Raw genomic sequence first — 20258 nt, 5'->3', positions numbered from 1 at the left:
GAGACTTAAGGGCTATTCTGTTTTTGTTTGCAATGTTGCAGCCATGTTGTTTGCATTGTTGTAGTGTTTTCAGCAAAGCCACTTTATCTTGACAGTAATTCAGTCGTGCGAGTGGACTACACGCTAATATTTCCATAGGCGCAGCTGTTCTCATAATGATGATACGAGAATAAATTTCTTCCAATCCGTGTTTATTCAATTTCCTAGAAGATACATCGTTAGGTTATAGTTGTAGATTTTTTTTTTTACATTTTAAACAAATATCTTCCCCGATATCACCGCTTGTCAGGGGGATACGGTATCTGTGTATGTTGATACAGCTAGTGCTCACCTTCCTTATTCGGAGGAACAAGCTCTTTCCAGCTTCATGTTCATGTGTAGGAATGTTCAACATTGACAAAAATACACAGCTACAGAGCTAAGGACTACCTAGAAATACTAGAGAGCTTCACTGCGCGGCTTAGAAGCAAATTCCTTGGGCCGTATTTTTTTTGACAAAGGCTGTACGCCTTAAACGCCTGCGTCCTTTATTTTCCTGCACGTTTTGCGCGAAATATTTCCGCCAAAACCAACCACACGTATTCACATTAGCGAACCTAGAAACAAAGTCGCCGCGGTGGCTCAGTGGTTATGGTACTCGGCTGCTGACCCGAAATAAGCTGGTTCGATCCCTGCCGCGGAGGTCGAATTTCGATGGAGGCGAACTACTAGAAGGCAGTGTACTGTGCGATGTAGGTGCACGTTAAACAACCCCCGATGGTCGAAATAATCTGGAGCCCTCCACTACGGCGTCTCTCATAGCCTGGGTCGCTTCGGGACGTTAAACCCCACAAACAAAGCCAAACCGAACCTAGAAACAAGTTATATCACTGCAAATCACAACACTTCAGGGATCGATTGCAATTACGCGGTTATCCACTGAATGAAAGATATGGAGCCACACGCCAACTTCAAAAGAACGAATGTAGAGCGTTACGATACCATAGCGCGCGCCAGGGAGGTGGCGGTGGCGGCGGCGGAGGAGCTCAAGAAGGAATACTATATGCATGATAACTGCTAGTCGAAGATGGGAGATTTAGAGTAAAAAATCGCTACCTTGTAGTCACAAACCCCGCTGGTCTCGTCCAGCTCCGTCGCCAGTGGCTGAAATTTTCATTTTATTTTTTTCCCTCTCTAACGACCACCTGCCAGTAAGCGTCGGCCGGCAACAAGCTTTTGGCGCAGGGCCAGCTCTGGCGCCAGCACGGCTTCCCTTCTTTTACAGCTTGCTGCAGTTTTTTTTTTGTACTTGCTTCCTTTGGATTTGCACGGCATCCCGCTGGGTCGCGTCTTTTAGGTGATTATCGAATGTGGTCCGCCGGTTCAAAGAAAGCTGCTTTTTCTGGTCACCGTCTCCAGGATGCGTCCTTAGCTCGTCACTCGGAGCGTGGACGCAGAATGTGTTGAACACTCTTTTATGCAAGAGAGGAAAACGAAAAAGGGACAAAGGGCAGTGAGGGAAAACGCGTTGCGGTTTTCCGGACGCAGTATTTGAGAGTTCGCATTGGATTCTTGCAGAAACATTGCAAAAATTTTAAGCGGGTCAATAATATTGCGATGGATACCCTAAACGGGGAATATCGTTCTCCAACGACGTGCATAAAAGTACGAGGGCGCGGTTAAATATCATGTAATGAAGCTAGTGAACACTGGTCGACGAATGTAGAGATAAAGATCTATTCCCTACTATAGGATAATAATATTATGCCTGTTGAGGTAGTAATTTACCTTGTCATTCCAACTGAGAAGCAGTCACTCGGAAGTCTTCCACAGATTCATTGGCCTTGGTTATTGTCGCTTACCACTCTCGTGTCTCAGTAGAACATCCATACGCTACGAATGCCGTGCGTAGCAAACGCTCGTTACATGCGTGTGTTATGGCGCAAAGACAGTCCACTTGCTACTGCCTCCTTTATAATAACTGTCCAGAGCCCTGAAAAATACTTCCATGTTCCCACAGCCTGTATCGTCCACATCAAATTAAATAGAAGCATCCGAGTAAAGGACGAACTTTGTTGGTTTTTGCTCAATCCGTTGGGGTAAAAGCATTTATGATTCTCATATGGACCTTGCTTCTCAAAATTGTGTTCAGCATGCTGTTTCAGAACGCGTAAAATTATGGGCAATATAGTCGTCGAAGTGACAGCGTCGAAATCATCTGAACACGAAGATTACTGACAGTGAGACGCGCCGAACAGAGCTTTCGTCAACAGCCTGCACACTGCTTCCCCACTACTTTTCTTCCATGCGCAGTGAGTTTCGTCAACGTGAATTTTACCACTGCCGCTCAGGCTTCGACAACAATATCGCCTATATTTCAAACATAGCAGACAGCAAAGTTCCTGGAGACGACGCCATTAGTCGATGCTTCGAATCCGAACTTTTCGAAGCTTTCAGCATTCAAATCCTGATCACCCGGCCCCCAGAAAACGCTACCGCGTATGGGCCTGAGAATGCATACTTTCGCAATCATTTTAATAAGGAGAAAACGTATACGTGCTCCCACGACGCCGCACCATACGAGAACCTCCACTGCGATCCGCCTCGATCGGCTCAAGCCCACGAAATCTGGACAAACGCTTCTAGTTCACACAGCTGCCGCCACGTGCCGCGTGGCACTGAACCCTGAAAATAACCGCAGGAATTTCGAGTGTTCGATACATCCCTTCGATCTTTTATGGCCGTCGCGAATTCTTGAAGTGAGCGCGGTTAGCCCTTTATAGGTCCGGTCTCGCAACAGTGAGCGAGAGTCAGCGACGCTATTTACCATTTTCGGGCAGAATCTCTCTGGACTTTCTTGTTATTTCAAAATTGCAAGTTAAAACACCCCGATTGAGTTACGCTCTGTTCACTACATGGTGGCCAAAATATAACGCTAGTTGCTGAGGTCGAGCAAAGCTGAGCATGTCATTGTTGTTGAGCTCAGCCATCATTTTGCGAATTCGTATGATCCATCACTCCCTGAAAAAGCATCCACTGCATCCTGAAAAGCAGCACATTGTACGTAACGTATTCTGACCGGACTTTCTGAAAAGTTACGATTCTTTCTCAGCGGCTACATAGTCATCGATATTGGCACCACTGGTTTGCTGCGGTATTTTCCTGGACGCTGCAGATTGTGTGGATGAGCTCGGCGTTCTTGAGAGAAAGCTGCGGATGTTTTGACCGTAACGAGAGCCGCACTTTTCTACGCCGCAAGAGAACTTGCCCGAAATGCATGAATTCAGTTATCGCCATGGTAGCATGTCCCAGGCGCCATGATTAGTGCTCACGAAGAGGGCGGCTGAATGATTACTGCAAACAAATGAAAATATCAAAACTTTTTCCGTGAAATGATTGTTCCGGGTTTATTAGTGTTGTCTTGTGCTTTTAATTTTGTGATAGTAAATTGTTGTTTTATTTTTACCGTTCTACTTGTGTATTTGAAGCTGCCTTGATAGTACCGAAATTCCTGCGGTGAGATTAATGTATTATGATGTTTGTGAACGGTGGTGTGCTGCACCAATTTCTAGACGCTGACAATTGTTTTCCTCTCCCTAACATATTGTAATCAGGAGGCCCTCATGACAGACTATAGCTTTGGGGCCTCCTCCACTAAAATATATACATTTGCATTATATGCATTATCATATATGCCTATTGTATGTACTATCTGGACTCAGTTACTGTTTGAATAAGACCAGACTATAAGTTTAATCTCTTGATATTGCAATCCCTAAACTGCTTTGGCTAGTCAGGTGATAGCAGCTGTAGAGCAGCCGGCACTAGCGGCGATAGTAACGACGGAGGTCGTTGACGTCGACGCCATTTCAACGAATCAGAAAGCGTATCTAAGTTCAGTACAAACATTTCGCCCTTTGTCTCAACTGCTCTCGCAAATTCTTTGGCAGTAACTGACGGCTTTCAGGCATCCAGCCAATTTCTGGTCAATTTCTCATACGAGTAAGCCGAGTGAGTTAAAAGACGCTGTAGTAGGACTGGACGGATCGCAGGGTAGCTACGAGGTTGAGAATGTAGAGAGATCGTATTACGTTAACATGTACGAGGAAGTTCCGGCAGTCTTGTTGTAGCCATGCTGCTTAGAGCATGGATAAATAGGCACTGCCGACAGCTGCTTCCTTTTAAAAATTCTGGCCTGCCAACCATTCTTCCTTCCTTTCCCTTTATGGAGGAATTCATTTCTTATATGAGGGGGAAATGCAGAAGGTGTTGCGACGCCACTGGAGACTCCATTCTCGGAGGCTACATCAAGGAGCTCGGTTCCACATCTATGCAAAGCACCAAGAGGACACCGCGTCCGCAAAGAGCGGCGCATATCGGCCCCGACATTCTCAAAAGACGCGACTCCCGACGTCATCGCATATGCGGCCAACCCGAGCGAAAACCACACGAGGATGCTCGAAATAAAGTGAGGAAAGCGGGAGGCTGGGAGACAAGGAGCAGCCGGATATAATGCCCGGCATCAGTCGCCGGCTCAAGGGATTTGCCCGCGCTTCATCGAGATGCAAGCAGCGCACTTTTGTAAATAGGGGGCGGCCAAATTGAAAGAGGCCCCCAACCTTGTTCCGCACGGCGCTTTTTGCTTCTCCTCCTTTCGTCTCTGCCCTTTCTGTCATAAGGGTATTCCTGCAGCGGCAGCAGTGCGCTGATCGCTCCCCGCGCCGGCGTCAGCTTCAGCCGTGCGCCGATAGAAAGCCTCCAGCTGGCTGTTCTCGGAAGAGACGCGCAGAATTGAGACACTGGTGCCTCCTGGCAACGCTCGCCATTTCGTTTCTGACATGTGCACCGCGCTACTTGGCTTTGCTTTTCTGTTGCTATTTTTTTTACCTTCCTCATCCCAAAACTGATTCAACAAAACGAAACGATGAAAGAGAGGCCAGGCGCGCATCATGCACGCGCCGTTGGGACGTAATTGAACGTAAAGGGGAACGTTTTGCTCTCCTGTCGTCGATGTGGACTTGCTCCTGGCCTCTGAGGCAATGGGATCTCGTCACGACTGCCCCAGTGAGTTGGAGCGCTTGCCAGCATTCGCATTCGTACTTGATTCCTGCGCTAGCCTTGTGCGCAGAAAGGGACGGTTGCAGCGAGAGGTAAATAAACAAATTCAAACAGCCACGGCCTCGGAAGAAAGCCTGAATTCTTCCCACAGGTGTCCTTTTTCTTCTGCTACGCCTCACTTCATTTTGGCCTTCATTCTGAGCTAGTTTTCACAAGAGGAATAAAATTTGTAGCCTTATAACACATCACGGCTGCAAAAACAACAACGTAAATGTTCTCCAAGGGAGGCTTGCGGAAACAGACCCAGTTGACGCCCGCAGCATTGTTTGACAAAGCTCGATATGCTTACCAAGCGTATCGAAACAGGGTTGGAAGCGAAACGTGCGGCTGGAGTCAAGTCGCAGGGTCACTGAGACAGACAAAGGCGACCGATGGCACCTTCCATCTGCCTTCGAAGAAAGCAGTCTAGCATTCGCCGGAAGTCACAAGCTGACAACCAACACGCACAAGCGTAGGCAAGCAGCAGTTTCCTGCGGCAAGAATCGTTCACTGCTTTGTTTCAGAACTGACGCATCCTTTTCAGGCTCCGCCGCAGCGTCGAAGCCGTAGAACTTCCCACACAGGACCCCTGTCAGGGACGGGAAAGAAGTAGGAGCCGAAACTAAGGAAGAATCACGACGGGCCAACTTTGATGGCCCCCTCGGAGCACAGCGGGCGGCGGAAAGCCGAGCAGGGAGGCGGTCCGTTATACTCCGGCCGCCGCGAAATGGCCGGACATTTATTTGTCTTCCTGCGCTCCGGTTGTCCGCCGCGCTCATTCTTTAGCGCGCAGGGCGGCCGACCGCAGGAAGCGGCCCGCGGGCCAGCGACCCAATGCGACCCAGGAGGACCATCAGGACGCCGCCACTTCTGGAGCGCCCGCTGCGGCTGTTCCTCCCCCTCCTCGACGCAGATATGCGCCTCGCAAGTTCTCCCTCGCCCGCTCGTTCGACTCGCATCTGCGGCTGTGGCCGGGTCGGCCGCCGGGCGCCGTGTCACCGGACACGGCTCTCTCTCTCTGCAAATGGTCGCCAGCCCCGGTTTCAGCGAATCGCTTTTGCCGGCGTCGCATAGTGGCTCGCCCCGAGCGAGGAGATGCGACCGGGAGCGGATTGCTTGCTTTCTCCGAGGTACCGGACTGGTTGGCCTCCGCCTCGACACTACTGAAGCTTGTGCAATCTAATTACATTGACCTAATTTAATCTAGTCTTGTCGCCAATCCCAAAGCCGACTGCATTTGTGCACTGCACGCATGATTACAACTACAGTCTAGCGAATGTCATTTTGCAGCAAAATCATGACGTGAGACGCGCTCGGACCTGGCGACCTGCGCGTCTAGACATGCGCCCTATTCTGCGCCACCTCGCACGCTGCAAGCAGGTCAGCCGAGCTGCTGCTCTCACGAGGTGGACTGTAGCTGCTAACGGCAGGGAAGATAAGGAAACAAAGAGACATAGCCAACTGTGACCACTTACAGGTTCTAGCGGCATGATTGCCATGGCCAAGGTTGTGCACTTGTCGGCCGGTGACGGTTTGCGCAGTCTGTGTGGACCACGGTGCATCGACCCGAGTACTGCGTGCTTATTGCTTCGCCACATAAGTTGCTTTTCTTGCCTATCATGAAACTTTGCTTCAATCCGTGAAACAATCAAACAAAGCCACCTAAGTCCATGCCCGCAGCCACCTAGCATAACCTGAGATAGGATAAAAAGAAATCTACCCGTGTTCCTACCTGCACACAGGTATATATATATATATATATATATATATATATATATATATATATATATATATATATATATATATATATATATATATATATATATATTTGTTGCGAGGAAGGCACTATAAACCAGAAGTTATATACATATAAAGCAGGCTGACACACGCTTAAAAACATAACGGTTTACTGACATTTATTTCCATACATATAAATATATACACTTGAAAGAAAACAGACGCGCTGAAGAAACACTTTATTTTTCTTCAAAGCGTCTTTCTTTAAAGTGTATTGCCAACCTAGAAATAGGTGAATAAATTTAACAAGTTATCTGCTTACTCATATCTGATAAATACCTTTTTAACTATAACAGTTAGGCTACTGGTTGCAATTAGAGACTTGTAGCCAGTCATTAGTAACAGCCACATCAGATTTTAGAATTTCGAAAACGCGAAGAGCTTCGGTGCTGCGGCTCGACAAAATTTGGCTTTTGTGACTATAGTCACGTGCACTGGAAAGGTTGCTTTGCCTGCATGCTTTCCGAGAGCACATGTATTTTTGGTAACGATGTAGCTAAATTTTATCGAGCCACAGCGCCGACCATAATCGCGTCTTCGAAATTATAAGAACTGATATGGATATTACTAACGACCGGCTACAAGTCTATAATTACAACCAGGAGCCTAACTGTTAAAGTAAAAAAGTTAATTAGCTGCCGCGGTGGCTGAGTGGTTATGGCGCTCGGCTGCTGGCACGAAAGACGCGGATTTGATTCCGGCCGCGGCGGTCGAATTTCGATGGAGGCGAAATTCTAGAGGCCCGTGTACTGTGCGATGTCAGTGCACGTTAAACAACCCCAGGAGGTCAAAATTTCCGGAGCCCTTCACTACGGCGTCTCTAACAGCCTGAGTGGCTTTGGGACGTTAAACCCCCTAAACCATAAAACAAACCAAGAAGTTAATTATCAGATATTAGTAAGCGGATAACTTGTTAAATTTATTGAACTATTTCTTAATGTCCACCAAAGCAGGTATTATTGTTCAGAAAAAACCGCCTTCATACCTCAACGAGCCTATTTTAAAGAATTCTGGTTCACCTTCACTGAAACCCCTGGTATGCTTCAGTGAAGGTGAACCAGAATTTTTAAAAATACGCTTTTTGAGGTATGAAGGTGGTTTCTGCCGCGTAATAATCCTGTGCTGGCGAACATCAGAAAACAGGTGAATAATGTTAACTAGTTAGCCACTTAATTAATTTTTATTAATCAACTTTTTAACTGTTAGAGTTAGGCGCCTGGTTGCAATTAGAGATTTGTAGCCGGCCGTTAGTGACCGCTATTCCAGCTTTCTTTCAGAATTTCGAAAACGTGATTACACTCGGCGCTGTGGCTCGCCAAATTTCGGCTATTCCGGCTAGTTACGTGCACTGGAGGGGTTGCTTTGCCTGCATACTTTTCGCATGCGCATGTATTTTTGTATGATGTAGCCAGAATTTGTTGAGCCACAGAGCCGAGGGCAATCGCGTTTTTCAGATTCTAGAAACTGATATGGGTATCACTAATGACCGGCTGCAAATGTCTAATTCCTACTGAATATTTAACTGAAATAGTTAAAAGTTAATTATCAGAAATTAGTTAACCGGTTAACTCAACTTTATTCACCTGTTTTCTGATGGCCGCTAACGCAGGTATTATTGTGCTGCAGAGGCTGCCTTCGTACCTCAAGAAGCCTATTTTTTAAATTTCTGGCTCACTTTCGCTGAAACAACCGGTGTGTGCGTGTACGCGTGTGTGTGGGTGTGCGCGTGCGTGTGGGCTTGTGCGTGCGCTTGCGCGTGCGTGTGCGTGTGGATGTGTGTAGTACATCTGAACTGGAATTATTTCAGAAAAGTAGCCTGTTATTAAGGCAGTTTAGAAACCATGTTTCTAGGATGATTACTGTCTAAGTTTTCGTGCCACCATTTCTACCAGTTTGCCGAAAACACTCCTGAAAGGTTTCGAATCTAACTGCCACTGTCGCCTAGAGTTTAAAACACAACTGTTATCTTTGAAGCGCTCTTGAAGAAAATCCGCATGTTAGCTGGTGCTCCAACGCAGTAAGCACCGAAGAGCATCCGGTTCAAAAGCTTCAGAAAACCTGGCTTAGAGGGTTCTAAGACAAGACCAAGCAAATCCTGCGACGTGTGAAGGAATATAGCCAGCTTCAATTTTGAATCCAGTTTAGCTCGTACAGAAGCATATAGAGAGAGCTTCTCGAGAGCTGAGCACTGAGCTTGCACTCCGAGTGGCGGTAAAGTCTCGATTCCACGTTCAGCTGCAGTCAGGACGCGGACTTTCAAGCGAGCATTGATATAAAGTGACAGCGACTCTTTCCATGGAAGTCTACCTTTCAAAATACCAGCCGTGTATCATCATATGCGAACACGTTTTGGGTAAGCTTTTAATTGGGCTAGCCGATTCAAAATTACTGCTGCACTGCAGAGGTATTGAAAATGCGATGACCCCATTGAATTAAGAAACAAATCGACGCTGTATCGCTTACTACGAAGTATAGTAGGAGAATTAAACAATTCAAGCGCACAAAATAAACAATTACAAAATCTCACAATATTAAGTTTCTTTTTATCCCCGAAAACGGCCGCCGTTAGGCATCAGTCTGCTTTCGCCTTTTATATGTCCCTAACCTCTTCCGCGCAGCTGTTCTTTCCCGTTGGTAGCACTGTTTGAGCATATACAGTATCCGAGATATTTTACTTATACGGGTAGTTCCTCACAGTTTTCAAGCCGCCTATGAAAACTTATTAATGACTGCCTACACTGACGCTGTGCTCGTCCGTACCAGCCCGAAGTCCCGCCGAGAATGAATTCAAGGTTGAGAAAGAAAAATAAAACGAGCAAAAAAAAAGAAGACGAAAGGAAGCATATGTAGTAAGCCCGACAGTGACTGCATTGAGCACCTCCGTTTAGACTTGTAAGCTCCCAATTAACAGTCGTTAAACGGAAAGAGGAAGACAAAAAAAAATGCGATGGTTCATCATGCCTATGCAAGCGCGGTGGAACTATGCATACGAGGTCTAGGCAGCTTAATTCTAAATTTATCGATTCTCCCTGGGATGCAGACGGGGCCGATAGCCATGCCAGGGAACGAACCGGGCTCGTCGCAGCGAAAGAGACACGCCGTATCGATCATGAGACCATTTTCATCTCGCCGTGGCGGCAGCCTCCACAGCTCCGGGGGCTACGGTCGTGTCACGAGCAATTTGTTCATTCCGGGGCTGCGGCGGCCGCCCCACCCGCTGCCACCGGCAGCAACTTCCGCCTGTGCCCTCCCCCTCCCCCCCGAACGTTTTCCCGCAAGCGGTATTCTCAAGGAAGTTGAGTTAGGCTACCCAATTCGTCGCCTAGGGGGCAAGAACAAAGCAAGTTATTTCAGGCGAATTATATATACAGCGCGCAGATTGTGCAACGCTTTCCGCTGCAAAACTGACGCTTAACCTGGATGCCATGGATGGAGCTAATTAGGAAGTCTCTCCCCCCCCTCTCTCTCTCTCTCTCTCTCTCTCTCTCTCTCTCTCTATATATATATATATATATATATATATATATATATATATATATATATATATATATATATATATATATATATATATATATATATATATATATATATATATATATATATATATATATATATATATATATATATATATATATATATATATATATAGAAAGATAAACGTATTTGGTTGTTAGAGGTGAAATGCAAGGTTCGTGAAACGCTTCATTTAGACAGATTTATTTTGAGTCGACGTTTCGGACAGAACCTGTCCTTTCTCAAGACTCAACAGATATATATATATATATATATATATATATATATATATATATATATATATATATATATATATATATATATATATATATATATATATATATATATATATATATATATATATATATATATATATATATACACATGAAGGAAGCCAACAGTCACTGAAACCAAGGTGCATTAGGGAATGTTTTCTTTTTTTTCTTTAATTTATTATTGTGCTGATTAGTTGGAGAAAAATACTTCATTTAAGCTTTGATTTAAAGAAAACTACTTATAAAGAAGCAGAAAAAACAACCATGCTGCCGGTGGGATCCGAACCCACGACCTCCGAATATCGCGTCCGGTGCTCTTACCAACTGAGCTACGGCGACTGCTGTCCAATCTGCTGCTCTCGTGGGTATTTATGTTTATTGCGTGTAAGCGAACCTTGAGAGTGTTCACCAGCGCCACCCTCGTCCATAGCGGCGGACGTAGCACGTCCTGTATTACCGCGAGTGTGACGTGGAACGTCATCTAACGGCGAGGGCGGACACTGTGCGAGAGCCCTCTTATGCTACCTATGGCATCAAGACTGCCAGAATCGAGACCCTCGTTGCTGTTATTCCCTACACCCCGTGCGCCTCTGTCATTATCGTTGCCAGTTTCAGTGCACGTTCAACCACCTTATCTATATAGTGAGGCAAGGTTAAGCGACTATCAATCGTTGAAATTCGAGGCATTCTTGGTGCCTGCCTGGAGTTTTCTTTTCCTTCTACGCACTCCGGTTTTCATCAAACTTTCTCGACTGGTGCTCCGGAGCACACCGTATAATTTGTCACCCTGAAGCCAGAGAAGCGTTTCATTAATACCGCCGCAAAAATTGCCCCCCCCCCCCCCCCCCCCGAGCGAAAACGTAAAGCACCGCGAAAGGATGATCGTCGTTGAAGATTATCGTGCAAGGATGACCACCCCGCCTGACCGCACACCTGCCACTGCACGTGTCCCGCAGGGATACGTTAATCCGGCACACGTCGGCGCTAATAGCGCGGCTCCAGCTACTCACGTGCAAAGGCTAGGTGGGGAAGTGCACTGGCACTAATGCATACACGCTACTGGCACCCGACTAGTCTTGTTTACGTCCACCGTAGTACGCTATCGTGAAACTCTCTATTAACCTTCGATTTCGCAACGTGTCGTACCTTATAGAACTCGGAAAATGGAATAAAGAAAACAGGATTAACTCCCCCCCCCCCCCCCTTGTTATTTTGGCGCATAAAAAAAACAGGCTGATTGCTCTTTCGACATCACCGCCCTCCCCGACGTACAGCCGTGTAGGATGAGTCGAGGTGGCCCCAGTCATCCCCCTTGCTCTGAAGGTAGACTGGCAGGAAAGCTCAGCACGTGAGTGCACCTTAGCTTCACATCTGCAGCATGAAACATTTTGTGAATGGTCAGAAAGTTCTTACGAAACACATCCGCTACGCACTGCCAAAAGAAAACTAAGAATTGTGCACGCGGTGGCCGGGAACAGAACTACCAGGCACCTCGGATAGGCCCGGCAAAGCAGCTGGGCTGCCGACGAGCTAACCACGGAGCCTTCGCCTCGCTGGTACTGCTTCGCAGTGCAAAGGCATTTTCAAACGGCCACAGCTAATACAACAAATCGTAATGAAGTTTTGCATGCATTTTCAGCAGTTATTAATATATGGTGAAAGTGCATACAAGTGCTCCAAGAAAGAAAGAGGAAGTGAAGGACGTCGGGAAAGCGATACTCATACTTGTCGGCTTACGTAAGGTCAAGGCAGGCGTTTGTATTATTTATATGCATGTCGAGTCAGTTGTCTTTACTGATCAAAGATGTAAAACCGCGCAGAGGACGAGGATAAGTGCGGTTAGTTCCTAATAAAAACGGGCTCTTCTCGTGTAAGAGGAAAATATTAAGTATTTCCTACCCTTGCCTTCGTCTTTTATCGTAATGGATCAATAAATAAGCCCTCCGGCTGACATTCCTGGGCTGCTGATATCACCACGTGCCCAGCACGAAAGAGGAAACACGCGGCAAGGTTTCCTCACCAGCAGAATGCGGTTGAAGAGCGCCGCCAGAGGCCTCTGCAGCCGCTCGCCGTCCACGAGCAGCGTCAGCTCAATGATGGCGCCCAGGTGGCGCTGCAGGCCGGCCAGAATGCTGTCCAGGCACTCGGGGTTGTGCGCCATGCGCGTGAGTGCCGCCAGGCTCGCGTCCACCTTCTGGCTGGGGTCCACCTTCTGGTTGGCCGGCTCCACTTCCTCTGCGGAACGCGCAAACCAGATTACGCTTCCGTAATATACGCATGCCACCAGGAAACGCACGAGGTTGGGGGCCATCCGGGAAATCGGGAGTGCAGTGCACAGCCTTACGTCGCGTTCGGCCAAATCGCTTGTCGCTCTGCCCATGTTGCGTTTTCGCGCTTGCTTGACAAAGCTCCCTCGCCTAACCACGAGGCTACGCGCTACATGCCACTGGCATATTCGAATGACTAAGCAATGTGCGACCAGAAAAGGGCATGCGAAAGCCGCTGATGAGTTCGCAGCCTAAGCAAGGAGTGTGTAAAACGGGATCGAATAAACACTTTTCCACCGCGATGAACTGTTATTGCGTGTAAAGTACGACTGTGGCTGATGCCAGTTTGTAATTAGTGTCTAAGGGGGATGTGGTTGATCTTTATAGGAATAACGGTCGCGGAAACGCAGTTAGTGCCCATACCCCTGGCAACAACGTCGACATCTTGCCGCAAGGCAAATGATCTCTGAAATGCCAGTGCCGTATTTATATCGGTCGCAGTTATCCTCTCGCCGTGAAATATTTTTTCTCTCTGTAAGAAAGTGGACACTAATTGTGCAAACTTTCAAACTGGGTCACAAACAGCTTAAGAAGTTGGAAAAAATTCGCGGATAAGGGCGAAAATTTCCATAACAACGCGGACGGCCTGATTCCCTCATAATGAGGCTGCCTTGTTTACTCCGTGCCGTGCATATTGAAGCCTCGACTTCAATATTTTCATCCAAATGTTCCTCAGAGTATGCCTTACATTCGCTGGTGTATCTATATCCAGAGCGCTAAACTTCATCACTGGCACAATTGGTCTTCCACGTGCCCCGTAGAAGACTTCCGCTGCGGTACGCCGTGCTGAGGGATCCGTGGTGTGGAACAACAAAGGCTCTCTGCGTCTCAACTCCAATGAAATATTCATTGAAGGAATCTCCATAAAAATTTCGACAAAGCCCTTTTTATTGAGTGCAGGAGGTTCATTCATGTTCTCTTATTTCATTTCCGTTTGCCAAATATCCTTGAGGTAATATATTGGCCGAGGATTTTCTTTAGAGCCGATGAAATCAGCAGAGGAAGAGACGAGTTTGTTCCCCATTATTGCTGGCCTTGTTGGCACGTGTCGGAACGAACTTGAATGCAGAAGGATTTCGAATGCGGAACCTCCGGCACGTGACCTAATTTTGAGGCCAGAATCGAAAGCTGTTGGAGAACAAATACGAGGCCCAAACTAAGTAGGGTTCATTATTTTTGTTGCGTTCGGCGGCCTTGGCTTTGTTCGGCGGCCTTGGCCTCGGCTTTGTACGAGCAAAGAAGTATTAGAATGGATCTGGACCGCATTTGGAAGCCGCTCACAGGGCCATTTCGGCCGAAAAATGAAAAGCTTAATTACAAGCTTCTGCGAAGCTTGTAGCTAAGCTTTTCATTTCTAATTAATTTTTACAAATTTTATTTTATTCTAAGCCATATTAGCAAAATAGTAATTAATATTAAACACGAACTTACTACATTAAATTAATTTACTTGTGACCCATTTAAGCCAGAACAAATGACGTGTTTGAACATCAAACACTGTCTTTGACCTGTCCTCTCAATGGCGACCAAAACTCTTCTACTCGCTAAACCTAGCAATTGTTGAAATTCAGAAGCAACCTTCAAATATGCCACGTTTTACTACTGGATCTGTGTGGGAGACACAACAAGGGACTAGGCGACAGCTTCGTGCACCATTAATTTCTCGCTAACTCGAGGCATGTAACGCCTTTGCCAAAGGTAACCAGCAACGGGGTTTATTTTTTTCCCCCAAATAGTGAACCACTTATGGCCCCCCTTAGGTTCTAAACCTGTGTAAGGCAAGGTGATCACTTGACCTCACCTTTCGAAACCATTCGGTCTTTCTGGGGACCGCAAGGGTTCTACTATACGACTGAGAAGCAAGCCCCGCTGCCTGGTTAGCTTTGGCGATGACGTACACCCGACCAAATATTTAACTAGCGTGATTTTTGCACCCCTAATTGCACCTTTTGAAAGGCTTCTCTCGGCTAAACCGCTGCCATATGCATGCTGTAATTTGACGCGTGTGGCGATATTTGTTGGTCTATTCTTTTTTTCATATTATGCTTGAGTGGAGTACATGCCTGACTGGATCAAAATTATTAGAAAACTGCATCGTCTGCCGCTACGAAGAGACAAAACAAGCAGCACAACACGCAGTGATAGTTCCGGTTCATCTCGCTTCCTACTCTGGGTAAACTACTCCCATGCTAGACACGCCGCTTACCCAGAGTAAGTGCGATTGCGCCACCAGAACCATTGCAAGGTATCCTCTTCTTTTGGCTCTTCGTAAACGCAGACGATGAAGGTTACTTATAATGTTGATTTCATCAGGCAGTTACTGCATTTAAGCTTAACATAAAAATGAACCATCAAATGCCACCACACGCGTCAAATTACAACAAGAATGTGCGAGCGGTTTAGCTGAAAGAATCCTTTTACAAGGTGCAATTAGAGATGCAAAAATCCTGCCAGTTAAAGATTTCGCCAGGTGCACAGTGCTGAGGCTAGAACGAATTGATAAAGGAGCCGGGTCGAGGTTGGACGAACGCCTCCAAGTCGCTTTACGTTATCGGCGTTACGCACGCCGGCTTATTTAAAGCTCGTAATCGCCGATTATCGGAAAATTAAGGCGAGCATTAAGCCGAACTTCACTAAGAACATGCGAACCTTTTTTTTTTTAGAACAGTAGCGAGCAACAAAATAAAAAGCGTCAGCCCTGAGCACGATTCGAACCAGCACCGGGATGAACGGAGCAACTCAGTCACCCGATGCCTCACACCACTGGGCCTAACTTCCAGTCTCCCAAGTGTAGTATTCTAATTGGTAGCCTCTCGCACTGCGTGTGGCCTTCCACACATTTCATTCGTTCCTTCTGCGCTTCTAAGCGCGTGGAGCCACTCATTGCCAGGAATGCGGTTCAAGCGCTTCTAGTTCCCTAGGCTGCCACCACGTGGCGCATTACTTTGAACTTTGAAGTCATATAGAGTCAGGTACCACGAGATAGACACGTTGTGCGTTGCGTGTGGAGAGGAGGAGGAGACGGCTGAAAACTTGATACTTTTCTGTAAAGGGCTTCACCCTACAGTGGAAAGCAGCGGGGCTGATTTATCTAAGGCATTGGGGATTGAGGATAGTGAAGGGAAAGTGTATTTTAAGCGGGTAGAAGTAACCAAGAGAAGGTTATCTGATTGGTAGCTAAAATCAAGACAAGAGTAAAATTTCACAAGTTATGGCTAGGTGGCTTGAACCACCACCCGATTTAAAGGGTTCTTCCGTCCGTCCGTCCGTCCGTCCGTCCGTCCGTCCGTCCGTCCGTCCGTCCGTCCGTCCGTCCATCCATCCATCCATCCATCCATCCATCCATCCATCCATCCATCCATCCATCCATCCATCCATCCATCCATCCATCCATCCATCCATCCATCCATCCATCCATCCATCCATCCATCCATCCATCCATCCATCCATCCATCCATCCATCCATCCATCCATCCATCCATCCATCCATCCATCCATCCATCCATCCATCCATCCATCCATCCATCCGTCCGTCCGTCCGTCCATAAAAATTTGACAGACGATTAGGGTAGTCGGTGATGCGAAATTTGAGCGCAGGTCTTCACACGCCACCTGCCACCGCTGGCAGGTGGCGTGTGAAGAACTGCTCAGCACCCTCCGGGACCTGCCCGTGGCAGCCACCTTCCAGTTGTCCATTCATCCGCTCTCGCCATGGCAGGTGTCGTTTCGCTCTGCTACTGCCTGCCAACACACTGCCTGTCAGGTGTCGTGTTACGCCGACGACGCCGAACGCAGAAACAGGCACCTCAGAGCTGCGCTCTAAATTATGCGCTGACATCATCCGTGACGTAAGGGAGAAAGAGAATGAACGATTGAATGCTGAACAGAACGTGATAGCCTTAGCGGCTTAGCGGCACTGGCTGCGCGCTGTACCACATTCCTGGTAATGAGTGCTGCCTCCGTGGCTGTGCAATGGAGTCGGTCAGCTTAACAGATAGACAGGCAGCATGCAGCCGCACACAAAGGTGAGAAGGCGGCAAAGGCTGCAAAACGCATCGCTAAAGCCGGCTAAGAGCGGCACGGCGCTGGGGCGCGTCGAGCACTGAAAGCAGCGAGAGACACTCAGCGCACTGCCCATCACAAAAAGCAGAAGCGGTTTAATGCGACAGCGCATAAACAACTAAAACCTGCCAAGGGAGCCAAAAACGCCATCTGTAGTTAAGAGATTCAGGTGATGGCGGAGGCTGCTGAAGCACCGAAAGCAGCTAGGGAGATCATGCGCGCTGCGTAGCTCGAAGAAAAGAAGCAGCCAAAGCCCTAATCATATACCCGAGTGCGGCTATTCCCACCTACGAGCCATCCTAAAACGCGTCACGCATTTTCTTCAGTGCATTTCATGCTTACATGTGATCTCGAAAGCGAGCTACAGTACAATGTTTTTTTAACTGGGAGTTTCCGTCGAATGAAAAACCTGCAACTGTATTTCTTTGGGCCCCCTAAGCAATAGTGTCTCCATTCTAAACCACGCTTATTACGATTGTCAAAGTGTACCATATGCTACACGCTGCTTCTCAGTCTTCGAAGTTAACTGGTTTTTTAATCTTATTTTAGAACTGCCGCGGTTGGTAATATGTTACAATAATTTGTGAGGCAGCTGAAACCGGAATTTTTGTAAATAACGTCTTGTATCCTTCTTGAAAAATCTTCACAGCTAAGAATAACAATTTTCATTTAAATGTTTATATTGAGCCTAGCCATCGTCTCATTACGAGCAACCTTGGTTTCAAGTGCACCGTTGGTTTGAAATTAAAAGAAAGAAAAAAATATAAAAGTTTGACATGGCGAAGCTTACGGTGCTTGATAGCTAATGAATGTCATTGAGTACGATTCGGAAACACTGACGAGCCACTTTCTTTAGCACCCGTCCGATCAGACGCTATAGACACTAAAATACAAATTAACAGTCGGTAGGTCGGAAATGATGCTGTCGCAGTGTGGCCTGTATAGGGCATCACCCGTTCGCGTAGAGAGAGCTCTATACAGAATGCGTCTCAGGAGCCACGCAAGAAATATTTAACGTCAAGGAAAAGAGAAAAAACAGGACGCGGACTTCAATTTTTTGTACAACAGTGAGCTGTAATCCACTCAGGCTTGTGAAAACGTGCGCAAAGCTGCGCTGCCCGGCGCGCAAAATAGCATACAAATCGTAATTTCCGGTATCGTTGCGTTGGCCGGCCACGATAGAGTGCGCCACACATTCGGCCGAGATGAGTTCTGGAATGCGCAGGGGAGCGTGGCAGAGCAGACTTACCTACGGAAGGTGTGTTGCACTTCGCTTTGAGCCTGCCATCGTCACCGCTTTTTCGTCGGTTCAACTTGGAGCACTGGGGTTCCGCACTAGGAACCTGCGAGAATAGAGGAAAAGGTCTTACCTCTGAAATTTAGCCCAGGGCGCAGCGCCGTTTTTACCCACTCTCAGCAAATAATAATGAGATAGAGAACAGCAGCGCACTTTTAAACATGGCCCGTTTTCAGGAAAATAATAAACCTGATCCGCAGATATCGCGCACAAGCCATACAGTCATGTCATATGCAGATGTACGGATCATACCTCTAATAATGTAGACACCAAAGCCCGTTCATGATAATACCTTGTTGTCAGTGACTATACATACACCAAATACACACATCGAACCAGTTCGTGTTCACAGGGCTCCGTTACAAATGTACAGATAATTTCGGCACGCAAATGGACAGAAGTAAGTCCGCGTACATAATCTGCGAACTAAAGAGCTATAATATTCTTTCAAAATATTGGACGCCTACAGAAAGTCTACTAAAACACGTACTGGGAGTCGTTGCAATGCATTTGCTGGCTAAGAACTTAGGATTTTTGCGAGGAAAGTGGGCGCTTAAGTAATGTGCGCAGGGTATCAGGCAGCCTTTGCCTATGCATTTCATACATACTTGCGGCAGTGTAAAAGTAAGAGCCTAGTGACTTCCTCGGGCCCTCCGCAGGCAAGGGCTTATTATTTTTTCAATCTTTTTAGGTTGGCTTAACCTGCTATTTGTCAGCTCGGCCTATTCCGCGCAATAAGTTGCGAATGAAGGCGGTGCCAGGCGTGTTCTGCGTATATTTCTTTCTGTAGAGCAGGTGGCAATGATAGCGAATCGACATAGAATATTTGGTTCGATACGAAGCAGTATAGAGTTATTCCTAACGTTTTCAGACCAGGCGTCTTGAACATTCGAGGCAGACATCTTGCAAACTCTATCAGGCGCGTCACCCACTGAAAGTGGAATGAGGCATATCTCACAGCATGGTTAGCCGCGTGCGCTAAAGAATCAACTGCTATGTTTCTAGTGATATGTCCCAATGTCTGAGAACGTACTGAAATAATTTTCCGTGAAGTTCTTTTACCATTGTTCAAGCTCTTTAGAGCCTCGTGCGCCAATGAGCTATTGTTTTTTGTCCTGACCAAAGGCTTTCACTCTCAGGAGTGATGCCAGGGAATCGGTCAAAATCGCTGAACTCAAAATATGTTGAAATGAGCACACAAACACGAAGCAGATATTGAGGCATGCATTTCTTCCGTCATCAAGATCGTAAGATGAGAAAAGTTGCATGACTTTCGTCCTTCCAGATGTGGCATATAAAGGGCGGATGTGGAACATTCAGCTTGACATGAACTATCTGGGGGATACACTCGTCATTGATAACTAATTGCAGCGATTTCTGGGGGCGCCATCATGCATTCAACTCCTGAAACTTCCCACGCATGATATATGACCTTTTTTGTTGTTAGCACATTGGTAGCTTGTGCGATTGTTCCACCAGACCAACACGCCGTTTCTCTTTGATTCGGTCTTCTGTAACTGGCGCGATGAACTCTGGGATCAGCCGAACCCGCAGGCATTTCGCTCATCTTGGTTGGTGCACTGCTTCGGAAGCTGCATCGAATACGAGATGCGGGCGAGTGTGCTTTACGGTTGGCTGGAAACGCTCGCAACGTGAGCACAACCACAGGATAAATACGTGAGAGCAAGAGGCTTTAGCGGGCTTGCAGTGTTTCCATTACTGCCTTTACGCTTTGAGGCAAAACACTTGCTTTATAAATACCCTAAAAACAATACACTAACAACCAAGTGAAAACTTTCTGGCAGGAATAGAGATCTGTAACCGGCTAACCATGCTACGTATCTGAAAAGAAAACGCCCGAGCAAAGAAAGAAGTACTGGACTAAGTTACGGTATGGCTCCTTGCTGCGCG

General features: G+C 46.9%; 1 protein-coding gene across 2 annotated transcripts in view; it reads right to left on the bottom strand.

Annotated features, from left to right (window-relative positions):
• LOC144112865 (uncharacterized) overlaps positions 1-20258 on the bottom strand; it is a 565400-nt gene that overhangs the window by 268711 nt on the left and 276431 nt on the right. For both annotated transcript variants that reach the window (XM_077645681.1, XM_077645682.1), the window contains exons 4-5: positions 18300-18393; positions 12682-12896 (exon numbers count right to left, since the gene is read on the bottom strand). In XM_077645681.1, the coding sequence (XP_077501807.1) occupies positions 12682-12896; positions 18300-18393 (309 nt within the window). The remainder of the gene's footprint in view (positions 1-12681; positions 12897-18299; positions 18394-20258) is intronic.

This window comes from Amblyomma americanum, chromosome 1 (genome assembly GCF_052857255.1).
Source record: "Amblyomma americanum isolate KBUSLIRL-KWMA chromosome 1, ASM5285725v1, whole genome shotgun sequence".
Classification (NCBI taxonomy): domain Eukaryota; kingdom Metazoa; phylum Arthropoda; class Arachnida; order Ixodida; family Ixodidae; genus Amblyomma; species Amblyomma americanum.
This window is presented reverse-complemented; position numbering and strand designations above follow the sequence as displayed.